Below are 14,274 nucleotides of genomic sequence, written 5' to 3'. Positions count from 1 at the left end.
TTCAGAACCACAATTTAGCAACATAAGTGTTTCAGAAAACTGTTAGGATTTAGAAGACATTTGTAGAATCGGCCTCAGGTCTTAATGGGTTAAAAGTGGTATACTGTAGACAACATTCAGCCACTAGATGCTGCACTAAACGCCACATCACAGCACCTCTGTTGCATACGTTTCTTAATTTCCTGAGTCACAGCTATAAGGCAACATTTCTGTAGTTTGCACCATTGTAACCCAGGGCAAAATAATAATTCCGTTCCCAACAAAAACGGAAGCAACATGGATAATGGCTGCCGCCAGCTTACACTAGAGCTGCCAACAAATATTCCATATTTGAATATAAAAAAATAAAAGAAGGTTTGACTATAAAAAGTAAGGTTCAAATTTAAATAAAAGAATCAGCCTTGTGAGGCATTGTTATCATTGAATATTTGTTTATAATGGATTAAATCGATTTGTTCGGTCAACTCTTGCACCACTATTTTTGATTGCTCCTCCTTTTCCCCGTAGGCGCTGATAAACCGCCTGGAGAAGAACAGGGGGATGAAGCCAGAAGACCGAGCCAACATCATGAAAACCCTCAAGGAGCTGACGGAGAAGATCTCCCAGCTGCAGAACGAGATGAACCCGGCCTCCCATGGGTCCCAGGCCGCCAGCAGCCAGCCCAAGACCAAGACAGACGTGAGTCCCCTGACTCCCCTCACCGCGCACACCCACACACGAGCTTTGACTAGGGTTGGGATCCTTTCGGATTGTAGCGATTCTGGTTCCTTAGCGATTACCCCTTAACCGATTCCGGTTCCTCAATGTTGGTTCTGGTTTCAGAACCGAGTTTCAGAACCGATCTACAAGCTTGCACGCATTGTGAGCTTGTAGATCAGATATCTTCGGGTGAAGGGATTTGGTGTAGAGGGGAAAAAAGGAGGAGACCCAAGTATAGAGCCCTAGGGTACACCGGTCAAGGAAGTACGGTATATAGGGTTTAAGTGGTCATGGGTGTGACACAAAGTATATCTAAGTAAGTGGATGACGAACAAACCTTGCGAAGTGCCCAGCTTTAGCCAAATTCATCATTCCACGTGTCCCATTCTATTACATAATGTTAATCCAGGCCCAGAAGGAGCTGTTGGATGCTGAGTTGGACTTCCATAAGAAGATGAGCTCTGGAGAGGACACCACAGACCTGAGAAGGAAACTAGGACAGCTGCAGGTGGAGGTAGGGTACACGCCAGTGTTGATGCCATACTGCAATTTCTAAATCTGATGCAAAACCTCAGAAAGCAATATTTTGTTACCACATGGAGAGGGAAACGCACAGTGCCGACCAAATGGAAGTTGTTGTCATTCCCCCATTGGTGGAGAATTGGTGATTTCTGTTGTTGTCGTTGTGTTTGCAAGTGGCACAATACTAGACGTGCGACTGGCACATGTTTACATTGGTAAACAAACACCAGTGCACTGAAAAGCTGACATTGTACTTAATGTCAGAAAACTAAAAAAATGCAGTGTGGCATTTTGGATTTGAAGCTGGCAAAAGAGGGCATAAAATGGATACAAAAAACGATTTTGTATGACATTTATCTGACAAACCTTACCTGATAGGCTTCGCTGTGTGGTGTTAGAGTCGATATGTAATGAATGCAGGACCTAGACACAACCAGAAAACAACAGTGTTTCCTTCATGTTCCACTCAGCTAGATCACATGTGTGTGTACCTAGTGTGGAAAATCAGAATTACTGGTATGATCCACTATTTGGCTAAATATCTAACCATTGTTGTTTTTTAAACCAACCCATCAACACTTTGAGGTATTTTGCTTTAAAAAAAAAAAAAAGTGCATCTTTGGTTGACACTGTTCCGTAGCATCGCTTGCATGTGGGCTGGCTGGCTGTCCTTTACCTTCGTCATGGAGACTCTGCATTTGGCTGTTCGTAACGTGCACACTGTGGCAATGTTCTGTAGCTAATGAGACAAATGATGAGGTGTGTGTGTGTGTGTGTGTGTGTGTGTGTGTGTGTCGCTGTCAGTGCAAGAAAATGCTGCTGGTTTACTTGACTTTTTCTTGACCTTTCCACTTGGTCAAAAAGTAGGTTATAAGGGTTCTGTTTTTCATTAGCCACAAGCCAAAGAAAGTAACAATTGAGTTTGATCCTGAATGGAGGTCCAGGTGTGCATGGTTTAGTTTTCAGTAACCCATATGACTTTCAAACACTTAAGTGATTAACAGAATCTCATGTGTAGTGTTCTACATGGAATGAAGCCCACCCTCTCATTCTCTTGGACCCCAAACACACATACATAAAGCATCAAGCCTGTTAAGACCATTACAGACTGGCAGTGGAGAAGTCACCCAAATGTGCCCACACACACACACACACACTCTGAGAGGAAGACAGACTTATTCGTAATCTGAGCAAGTAATGCTATACTATCACATCAGTAGATGACTTCTAGCTTTGGGCTGTAAGCAATTGCTTCCAGAAATCTTGTAGCAGTCAGATTATCCAGAGGATGCTAGCAGTGGAGACGGACGGAAGGCAGACCCTAACCCAAACTATCCCTCATCTCAGTCGATTGATTGTCATTTTTATGAACAAAAATGCATATACATTAACTAGTATACCGTATATGTACTTATCTCTTAAAAGGGTAAAACAAAATCTTGAGAGCTTATTTCTATCGTGGTCCACTTGTCTTTTAACAACATACTAGAAGGACCCACAGCATTGACACATGTCTGTGCATAATACAGATAGAATTCTCCCTTTCAGTTAGTTACGCTATCACTTCTTACAATTTCAGATGCAAAACGGTGATGTCGTTGGCTACACGTTGCATGTCTAAGACACATTTTACTCCAAAAGAATGCATTAAACTCACTATCAATGTGTTGATCATATTGTAACCTTACCCGACAAAACAAAAATCTACTGAAGAATCAACACATACACCATCTGTGAGGTCTGAGTCTGAACTTATTAATAATAATTCACTATGCGTGTATATTTTCAAACACTGAAAACTGATTGCTTCAGGCGTGAGTTCAGTGCCATGAATGTGTATGTGTTGACTTCATGAGTCAAAAGATATAAATCACATTCACTGGGATAATTACAGGTAGTGACCATGTGAAAAGCTCAACGTTTTGACGTGAAAAGTCCATGTAATTTGTTGTCGTGTAACTGGCTCCACTCTACCTACTGACAATTTGCAATACACAGTAACATGATTAAAAGTTAAATATCTCAAATCTATTAAAGATGAAGCTGGGTGATTTGATATATTACATGTGTATATGGTACAAAAACGATGGGAGTAGTGCCCAGACCAAAGCTCCTTCTAAGGCAAACACCATGACCGTGAACTCTCACACTCAAAGCAAGACACGCACACACGCCAAGAACATGGCTTGTGTTCGCAAATCCCCATCTGGCATGAGTGCCACCGCCCTCACTCTTCCTGCCCTGCGGGGTTTAAATTAGCCCCATTGTTAAATATGCATGCCCCCACCCCATCCAACCCTAGCCTCATTCTGCACATTAAACTGCAGCCACTTAAGGAAGCCCAGAGGATTGTCAGCTAAGGAACCAAATAAAGATACCGCTTGCCAGACTCGATAGAGGCACGCCTCATTAAAGTTTGAGCCGCCACTCTTCATGCCGGGACTCGAGGGGGGGGTTACAATTAGTGTGCGGGGAGAGAGTGGGTGAGGAAGGGATAAAATGGATGGGAGGGAGAGGCTGTGAGGTTCTGGCATGATGGAAGATGTCACTTTAAAAATGGAGGAGTGACAGCCATTTGTAAAGAAGGTAAGGGAAGGAGAGAGGAAGTGTTGGGTATATTTAGACTTTACCATGTGCCAAATACGTATTTTCATTTTGCTGTAAAAAAGAGAAATAATAATAATTTGATTACTTATCTTTAGATGACTGGATCAACGTTCTAGGTGATACAATTGTGCTTGGGTGAATACAGTAATTCAGCTTCACGTGCGCACCTAGTCCCCTTGGTCTTTTTTAAGAAGAGTGGGGACTAGTATTTTTTCTTTATTGAGATTATTGAGATAGCACCGTCTCCCTGAAGCTGAGGGAGACAATGTCGGAGAGATAGACAGGGAAGCTGAGAGGGAGACGGTGTAGAAAAGACAGACCGTAGGGAATCTGAGAGGAAGAAAGTTTGCGAGAGACACTGTAGAAAAGCTGAGAGGGACACCGTGTATGAGTGGCAGACGGCAGGAAAGTTGAGAGAGAGACAGTGTAGCAGGAAAGCTGAGAGGGAGTTGGCATTGACGAGACACCGGAGAGAAGGATCTGTCGAACTGTGGAGAGCATTTTAACCGACACTGACAAGCCACTATAGTGTGATAAATTGATTGTGATGACCATTGCTACCACACTGGCCAACACACCATTATCTAAAGCTCAGATTCCATTTTATGAATATGGGTTCATGTTTATTTAGCTCATTGCCAGTGAGGCGAAAACAACACTGTCAGTTCAAAGACAATGCCGGCTGGCTGGTGCATAGTTTAACACATCTGTCTCAAAGTGTGTGTGTGTGTGTGTGTGTGTGTGTGTGTGTGTGTGTGTGTGTGTGTGTGTGTGTGTGTGTGTGTGTGTGTGTGTGTGTGTGTGTGTGTGTGTGTGTGTGTGTGTGTGTGTGTGTGTGTGTGTGTGTGTGCGCACGTGCGCACACGTGCGCAAATATGCGGATGCTTTCATGCTTTTGTGCAAGAATGAAGCATGTGTGAAGCAAGTGAATCTAAAACCTAAATGAACAAGTCAATTCATGTCTTCATTTATCAATGAAGGACAGCATTTCTCCGGGACTCGTTCCACAAGTGGACTTTGATGACTTTTTAACTTCCTCTTCCAGGCGACGTGGCTGGGTCTGATCCGACCTCCTGGGGGTCGGGGACGGGGCAGAGGGAGGATGGCCTTGGATCCCGGTTCTGTGCACATGGGCCACAGCAGGGGACGGAGCAGGGACACGATGTCCCGGGGTGGGAACCGCATGTCGGTGGACCACCGAACCCGGGCCCTGGCCATCCTGGGGGTCACCCAAGAAGAGAAAGAGGAATTGATGCCGCACTTTGTGGTAAGTACAGGAAATGACCTTTACTGTACATTCACAAAAGCGTTCAAGAGCGCCAATACCTGTCATCAAAAAAAGAGTTAGTCAGTACTTTAACCCATCGCGTGCCAATCGCGTAGATCTACTGTATGTGAACCTAAATAACAGCGCAGCGTGCCAGTCGCTTAGATCTACGCGAAGTGGTCTTTTTTTTCCTTCTTTTTTTCGCAGTGACACATTTCATTGTAGCACTCTCTCGCAGTGACACATTTCATTGTAGCACTCTCTCGCAGTGACACATTTCATTGTAGCACTCTCTCGCAGTGACACATTTCATTGTAGCACACCCGGAAACGGAAATTAATGTCAATCGAAGATTTTCGTTCCCATCTGCCGCCGCTCTAAAGCTTCCGCTAAATCGCAATTATCTCGGTGTTGTTTTTCTCCGCGCTGAACGCTGTTTAAAACGCTTTTTTAGAAACTGCGACTACTGCAAAATGGAATGTCGCCGATTTGAAAATTTCTTCTCTGGGCCACTCACACAGCTAGCCTGTGTGTCTACAAACAGTTGAACACGCGATCATAAGGTATTTAGCGAGGTCTGTGGCGAGGTGAAAAAAACAAAAAAAGACGACAATAAACCGCTGGCAGTGGTGAGTACATTATGATATTAAACTCTGGCATGGAATGTGTTAAGGAGCATGAAACCCGGGGGTGATTTCATTTTTTTTTTTTTTTTTTTTACCTGATGTTGAGTCGTAAGCCATTGTTTGAGCTAAGCTATTTGTGCAAATAACACGACGGTCATTCGAACATTGCGCTTGTGAATAAATGCCCTGTGTGTGTGCGCTATGGACATGATATCCAAAGCGCTCCCCTCCCGGGTTTCAGCAGGCTGTCAGGAATTAAACCATTATGATAGGTGTAATGATTGTAAACTACGTATTGCGATCATGCAATGTTGTGTTACTTTATCCAGATAATAACATTAATAATAGGCTTACATTATAAAATAGCCTAATAACAGCATTTTCACAATCGGGCCACTGTATAATTAACGGCGTGACAATTAACCGTGACAAGAGGCCGTAGCCACACATGCGCTGTAACTACCAAACACAGCAGAATTCACAAAAACGCTAATAAAGAGCTTAAATTTGGGGAAGGTTTGTGGCCGTCTTCACATGCTATTGGTCAATGCCCCTGTGCAAGTTCAGATCAATTGCTCGACCCATTGAGGAGAAAGATGCGGATCGGACGGGCGGACTGACAGAGGTTCCTTTATTTTATGATAGGATTAGTGCAGTGGTTCTCAAACGTTTACATTTCAAGGACCTCCATAACTCTTGAGAGTGTACACTCAATTTGTACACTCTCAAGAGTGTTACAGACCTGTAAGTGTCTTATTTTAAACCCCCTCAAGGGACCCTCATGGTCCTTTGAGCATAAAATTTAAGCACGTTACGCCTCGTTCATCGTTTGTTTTTTTTGTCCCAGAAATTTGGCGAGATCGAGGATCTGCGTGACCAGGACGCCACCACTGTGGTGATGACCTTTAAGACACGAAGCGAAGCAGAGAATGTAAGTCTCACAGAATGGAACATCACTCCCTCTCTCACATAATCTCTCTTTACAGCAAATACGTTCTAAGAATTGTAATTTGTTGGCTTGCTTGTATAAACATATTTGGCCAAAAACTGTTTCCATTTACATTTGAATGTACTGTTGCATACATCAGCAAACAAGCTTGGTGGGCACAGATTATCAGATCAGATAGTCCAATAGATTTTATGCTGTTCAATATTTCCCATTGTTTTCAGCCACAGCCTAATCTCACACACTTCTTGCTTCTTTAGGCAGCAAACCAAGGGGCCAAGTTCAAAGGTCGCGTGTTGCAGATATCCTGGTACAAGCCCAAGACACCATCCGTCTCAACTGAGCCAGAGGAAGAAGAGGGTGCGAAGGAGGAAGACAACACGGTACGACACTCTTCATCACTTTCACCACTTAAGCCTTATATTATTGCGTATGACAAATAGTGAAAATGGCTGATCTACACGCTCACAACGCATCATGATGTGATACGTTTTGAGCTTGTGGATCAGTTATTTTCACTAGTTCTGAATGACATATAATCACAATCACAATGCCCCAAAATAGGGATGCCAGTTTGAAAGAGGTTAAAACATTTCGGAACAAGGTTTTACTATGCTGCTGTCTTAGTATAATATGCAGCATGGATTAAAGTTCTCAGTTGCCACGACCGATTTCAGTCATTTGGATTCCATAGAAGTCAACATGTCTTCTATGGAAGCGTGTCACTCATAAAATAGAAGAAAATCTACAAGCTTACAACGTGTCACAGACAGTCTATTTTTGGTTATTAGTTATTTTAAGATTAAAGAGTATTTGAAGTGGTCAAACTAGCAATAGAATACAATCTGCCAGAAAGCCCTAATGATCTCGGATATTTCGTAAAAGCAAAGGTTAAAACCCCAATGCATTTTCTTCTACTGGCCGGCTGTATGGCTACCAAAACATAATCATTTTACATATTTGTGTAAAAATACTAGGCCCTGTTGCCTAGCCCTAGTGTGTGTGTGTGTGTGGGGGGGGGTCCTTTCACGCTGTTTCAAAAATTGCAGATTAGGACTTGGACTTAACAAAAATCAGTCATTTCAGTCGTGAGATTTTATTTTGCTTCAATCCATGAGTATACAATTATCAATGAATTAAGACTCAAAGTTGGGCTAGGAATTTACGACGATTGCTGCCCTACTGGCCAGATTGAATATACGTATGATTTGGTGCAATGTTAGAAATGAGAAAAAGGTCCCTGAAATCAGAGGGGGTTGGGGGCAGAAATTGACCCCAATATTTGATATTGTGGTTTTCCCCAAATTGTCTTAGATGGCACTAGATTTGAGATGGTAATGCAAAATTTGCCCGGCTAAAGAAAATGTTGCTGCCTTGGAGAGTACAGTAAAACGTGCCAGCGGAGAGCGGTGTTGTAAAGTTAGTTTTTGGGGCATTTGTATTCTTTATTTCATATAGGTCTGTGTAGAGAGACATAAAACCAAGGGCAGAGAGAGAGGAGAGACATGCGAGACAAGACGGGGGTTCTGAATCGAACACGGGTCCTCACACATGTGCCTACCAGGGATAGACGATTATCTCGAGCATTAGTCCATTCACAAGTGTTGTACCATGTAGCTCAGGAAATCCACATGCAGCACCATGGGGCCTTGCAATTTAATCCATGATGTTCAGTGTGTCTTCCCCCCTCCCCCCCAAAAAAAACATGACGGAAAGCCCACACACTCCTGCAACACAACACCAGCAGCAGAGTGAATAAATGGTATTGCGTTGCAAAAGCAGCATGTGGGATTTCCTTTACGTTTGATCTCTGATGCTTCTCTCAATACACTTGAACCATTCACAATATTCTTGCCTTGTAGTGTTTTCAAATCTGAGAATCAGTGTCTTCTCCTGTTTTTCATTAATCTATGGATTCGGCATTACTCCTCTATACCACCCGGTGCGGGTAAAATGTGCGAGGATGTGTTGCCTAACGAGTGAATAAACAGACGTCTGAAGTATCAAGACAATGTAAAAATCCCACCAAATGTATGGTAATATTGAACGTGTCGCTCAAAATACGAGAAGGGGCCCACTTGAGAAGGGGAGATATTGCACTTTGAGGTCCAGGCAATACCACTTGCCAACCAGCAGTGTTGGTACCCGAACACAGGGTCTGCATTTCTCAATAGAAGAGCTGAGAGACCACCTCCAACCACTGCAGTTATGCTAGTTATATTGTATTAACATACTCTACCGTACAAATTGGTTAAAATAATGTTTATTTATTCAAAAAGTTCTTGATTGCAGCCTTAAAGGATAAATCTGCCCTGTTTTCTTCTTACTGTAACTGTTGCCATCCTGAACTTGCCTGAGCTTCACATGCCTGACTTGGCGGAGTTGTATTCATAAAATAGTTGATCTACAAGCTCACAACACGTTACATAGCAACGCATTGTAAGCTTGTAGATAGGCTATTTGTATTGTGCGACTGAGTATAAACAGGGCCTTAGTCAGTATGGTGGCAACACCTAGGAAAATGAGGCCCACATTGAAAAAGCAGATTTGTCATTCAAGCGCTGATAAGAAATACATTCGTTTTTTGGTCGTTTCTGGGTCCCATTGGGTACTAATTTCTCTCCATCCCACAGGAGGAGAGTAGCTCTTATTTGCCTGAAGAGGAAGAAGAGGAGGAAGACGAGGATGAAGATGACGAATACGAGAGCCGGTCATGGAGACGATGAAGGCAAAGCCAAACCACAAACCCCTTATTCTACTCACAGATGGCCGGTTCTCTTCTTTTCGTCCTGAGTTGCTGCGACTTGAATTCACCTTTTTACTCCTTTTCAAGTGTTTTGAGACTTGAGGCTTCTAATGAAAATGACTAATGTCTTGACTTGAGTTATTTGTGTAAAGAAACCTGGAGGGCAAAGCTTTTTTTTTTTTGTATCCCTTGACTTGACGGAAGGCATATTTAAAACGTCTCACTTTTGCTGAGAATTATTAAGTGTTAAGTTGTACTTATAAATAGAAAACAAAAATCTATATGTCTGTAAGTTTCAGTGTGGTTTAAGCAGATGATATCAGTAATGCACAACATTTGTGTCTACTGTGAATAGGTATTTTTATACATATTTAAGCTATCCTCTATCGTTCCCAGTTTTGTCCCTAACTCGGGGACAGCGATCTTAAATAGGACCCCCCCTCCCCCCCACCCAACTACCTAAAGTTACTGTGCCGTCCCTGTACCGCTGTAGTGAGGTATGATCATCCACTATCTAGTGCTAAGAGTTTATGAACTGAAAGTGTGCATTCATGAAGCATCCAAACATACATTACTACCAGCCCACGTGCAAATGAGTACAGGCAATCTCACCCTATTCACATGGCAGCCATGTTGAGCAAAATGGCTGCCATGTGAATACGGTACCAGTATGGGGTGTTGACACTGTATCACAACTGCATGTATGTCTTCTGCACCCGAAAATGTCACAAACCACTGCCTCCTCACTGTGGGTTTTCGCATCACTTGACAACCAGGCAGGTGCGAGCAGTCGAGCGAGTGCCCGCTCTGAGCACCCGATGGCCTCGCGCGCTGACAAGCGTGCCATCTGAGTTGGCAGGTGAACAGAACAGCTTAGCGGGCTTGCTAGCTACATAATGTAAACGGACTGGTTACAAACAGGCGCACGTCCCTTCCACCCAGCCAAAGTGAGGACAGCGTAGCCAGTGAATACGGTGGGGGTCGTTTTCTGGTGCAAAAGGCATACACACATCACAACTTTAGCACAGGTACAGAGCAGTCATGGTGCAAAGGTTCGAGAGACAAACCCCAAACAATGTTTACAAATGGCATCCCCTCTTGATTGTTTTTGTTTTGTTTTTCCTGACTTGACGTCTGGTGCCACTTTCTGTACATATTAGCCTAAATAATTACGTGGGTGTTCCACATTTTTCTAGTGTGACCGTTTTTGAGTTCTTAAATAGGCTCTGTGCATAACTGTAGTCCCGGGTTTCCCGAGGGTGGCATACCGTTTCATGTTCCAGTTGATTTTCCCATCACTTTGTTTGATTGGCTCGGCAGCAATCAATCAAATGAGCCAATCAATTGAAGCTATGGGAAAATGAGCTGGAACAGGAAACTGGGTATACCACCTTCTGGAAACCCGGGACTACAGTTGGGCACACAGCCCATTCCCCAGTCCATGTCCTGGCCGTCCAAGAGGCCTGTCAGGACGAGGATCATGTCACCCATGTCAAACATTTCTGACATCTATAGACGGGTGTTTGAATGTAATATTGAACATTTGATTTTAATATATAATTTCCTTCTCGCCTTACATAATCAGCTCAAGGCTGGATTTTTACAAGAATTTGTGATTTACTTTTGTAAATTTTGTAAATGTTTGAAAGAGAAATTACTGTTGATACTTTCTTTTTTTTTTTTTACTTTGTCTTTCATTTCTAAGTTGGTTTGAGTGAGTGGGGTTTTGTCAGGGGGGCAAAGAGTCGTGTAGCAGTGTGGTTTTAGTGCTAAACCAGCCCATGTACTTTGTAACGTCACCCAACAGTCATTTTCTGTGAACATTCACGACTTCACTGAGCAGTTGAATATTGGTTTCTCAAAGGGCATCGTGATTCACGCACAGTGCTGCAGAGTTGGTAGATTAAAGTTAGCAAGACGGCGCCCTAAGCGACAAGCTTTTCAGAAAGTGCCCCTTTTCATGACAAAAGCTATATTTTGTATTTTGTCTTGCATATACTGTATTTAATAATCCTCGGGTGGGAGAAATCCTTAATCTCTAACGCGGTAGACCCATATGACAAGTTAATACTTTTCTGTCTAGATGTGTTTTGTTTTGTGAGAGTGTTGTGTTGACAATATTATGTTATTATACAACCTATCATCTGCTACTAGAGCCAGTAGCCAGGCTATCCCAAGTCACAATACCAAAATATGATATATATTACTGCTTATGTCTACAAGGCATTGAACCCAACCTTCTCCTGTTCTACACGTACATAGGTAGAAAAGATGACCCTGTTTTCAGCCTGTGTGGAAACCTAGTCATCGTTGCCTCAGAGAAACACATGTTGTTGTGGCGGTAGAAGTTAACAGCTAACTCGAGAGCACTTTCTATTTCATTTGTGAATGTACAGTGGTACACTACCATTCACCTTTAGTTCTACGTAAAGGTGTAGAACTTCCTGACAATACAATTTTGTTTTTCTTTTTTCCCTGCATTTATCTCCATCGTTCCTCCTAGAGATGTGCCGTTTGCTCTAATGTTTGTGTTACATATCTCACAGAATGCAGTCTGGTATCTCAAGGCCTTCGCCAGTGACCTAATCACCTTGTATTACTAAGTAATACTTTACTCCATCAATGAATTCCCAGTTGAAATGACAGGGGTGCATGCTTTAGTTTTTTCTTTTACATGGGTTACTTTTTCCCATCTGTATGTTTGTAATATGATTGTCAATGTTGATTAACTCTGCTTTGAAACCTACAGGTGGCAGATTTCAAGGCCCTCTTAAAATAACATGCATTAGGTCTAAGCGAGATACCACACCATCTGCCAGAGCTACAATAACAATAAACTTATTTTAAACAGTGTGGAGCTATAATTATGTTAACCTTTAGATCACATTTTTAGATTTACAAAAGCAGCTCCAAGGCGCACAAGATAATCTGTTTTCAGTTTGCAGGAATCGGCTATCCTTTTCTATTTTTAGAAAACTTTTTTTTTTTTTAGAGCATTGATTGATAAATGCTTGAAATAGTTTGGTTAGGTCACTGGCGGTAGCCTTTATATAAGGAATTATCTACTGTCAGGCTTCTTGTGTAAATGAAGTTTCAGAAAGGATGTCCGTCTCTCTCTCCCCCCTAATGCCTAGTTAATGCTCCTTCATATGGTGGTGTTGCAGTCGCGCACCGAAAATAGTCGATCTGCATGATGCAACACCGTTGTACTCCGAAGTGTAGATCTGGCTTATCTTTTTGTACTATACTGTATGCTACTACGACACAACTGTAAAAATGTAAAACATTTATTGGATAATAGTTTTGGATTTGTTACTGTTTATATTTGCAGGATGTGGATGTATTTTCTTGATTTATTCTGTTTGTAAAAAAAAAAAGGATTTCTAATTTACTAGCATGTCTGCTTTTGCCAATAAAGATGAAGGAATGGGCTGTGTGGAGGGCGATCAAGAAAAAAAAAAACACCAAGGATTCATATGAATTGGAAAATCAAAACATCTATATTTTTAAAATATCTGATTTAAAAGATAAAAAAAAAAAAAAAAAAAAGATTGCTCAACATTGGTGGGGGAAAAAGAGAAACCATTCCGCAATATTACCTTAAAATCTTGTGTGGTCTCCTTTATTTGGTTCCTACTTCCTACCCGTTGACGTCATAACATCCAGATTTAAAGGTAGGGTATTTGTGATATTTTTTTGGTTTAAAAAAAAAACGATTTTTTTGTTAAAAGGTTAAATCACTATATTCTGATGGTAATCATTGTTATAAGAGTGTTTAGTAACGGGTCACCCCTTCTCTCAGCTCTTTAATAAACGCAAAATACATTTTCAGTGTGGTGCACTCAGTGGTGAGATCCATGAAAGTAGCCTTTGAGGAGATCGGACCACAACAGTCGTTAGATCAGCAGTCATTGCACAGGATGACAGGGACGTACTATAGGAAGCACCATAGAAGACAGGGACGCACCATAGGAAGCACCATAGATGACAGGGAGGCACCATAGGAAGCACCATAAATGACAGGGAGGCAACATTGGAAGCACCATATATGACAGGGTAGTACCATAGGAAGTATCATAGATGACAGGGAAGCACCATAGGAAGCACCGTAGGAAGCGCCATAGAAGACACTATGTCACTACCGAAACGGAAAAAAAATTACTACAGTACTTACGCCTAGTAAGCTCATTCATACTTTAAAATGTTTATCTTACTCTGGACATGTTTGCCTGAAAAGGAATATTTGAAATGTTGCATAGTTTTAGAATTGTACTCCTTTAAAAGTTCAGAGATTTAGAATGGAGGCGGATGGAAGGTTAGGGTTAGGGTATAGGGACCTCAAAAAAACACGTTCACCTAGAAACTCCATTCACAGTTCAAAAATTCCACCTTACTGTGGACATGCATGCTTGAGAGTTTTTCTTTTGAAATCATTTGTAGTTTTGGAGATATTTAACTTTAAGCGCCCCATTCATTGTCGATGCGGCAATGGACATTTAAAGGCAGGCTTACAACTACATACTTACGCCTAGTAACCTCATTCATACTTTAAAATGTTGATCTTACTCTGGACATGTTTGCCTGAAAAGGAATCTTTGAAATGTTGCATAGTTTTAGAATTGTACTCCTTTAAAAGTTCAGAGATTTAGAATGGAGGCGGATGGAAGGTTAGGGTTAGGGTATAGGGACCTCAAAAAAACACGTTCACCTAGAAACTCCATTCACAGTTCAAAAATTCCACCTTACTGTGGACATGCATGCTTGAGATTTTTTCTTTTGAAATCATTTGTAGTTTTGGAGATATTTAACTTTAAGCGGCCCATTCATTGTCGATGCGGCAATGGACATTTAAAGGCAGGCT

The 14,274-nt window shown here is 41.9% G+C and overlaps 1 protein-coding gene across 4 annotated transcripts in view; it reads left to right on the top strand.

Annotated features, from left to right (window-relative positions):
* Nucleotides 1-13,001, top strand: part of rbm27 (RNA binding motif protein 27) — a 33,078-nt gene extending 20,077 nt beyond the window's left edge. For 3 of the 4 annotated variants that reach the window (XM_084075072.1, XM_084075074.1, XM_084075071.1), the window contains 6 exons: nt 508-678; nt 1,109-1,213; nt 4,874-5,095; nt 6,569-6,652; nt 6,928-7,050; nt 9,301-13,001. In XM_084075072.1, the coding sequence (XP_083931198.1) occupies nt 508-678; nt 1,109-1,213; nt 4,874-5,095; nt 6,569-6,652; nt 6,928-7,050; nt 9,301-9,393 (798 nt within the window). In that variant the 3' untranslated portion in view covers nt 9,394-13,001. The remainder of the gene's footprint in view (nt 1-507; nt 679-1,108; nt 1,214-4,873; nt 5,096-6,568; nt 6,653-6,927; nt 7,051-9,300) is intronic. The other variant, XM_084075073.1, reaches the window with a different exon arrangement.
* Nucleotides 13,002-14,274: the final 1,273 nt, after the last annotated feature.

This window comes from Gymnoscopelus microlampas, assembly GCF_963454915.1.
Source record: "Gymnoscopelus microlampas genome assembly, chromosome: 12".
In the NCBI taxonomy this organism is placed as follows: Eukaryota; Metazoa; Chordata; class Actinopteri; order Myctophiformes; family Myctophidae; genus Gymnoscopelus; species Gymnoscopelus microlampas.
This window is presented reverse-complemented; position numbering and strand designations above follow the sequence as displayed.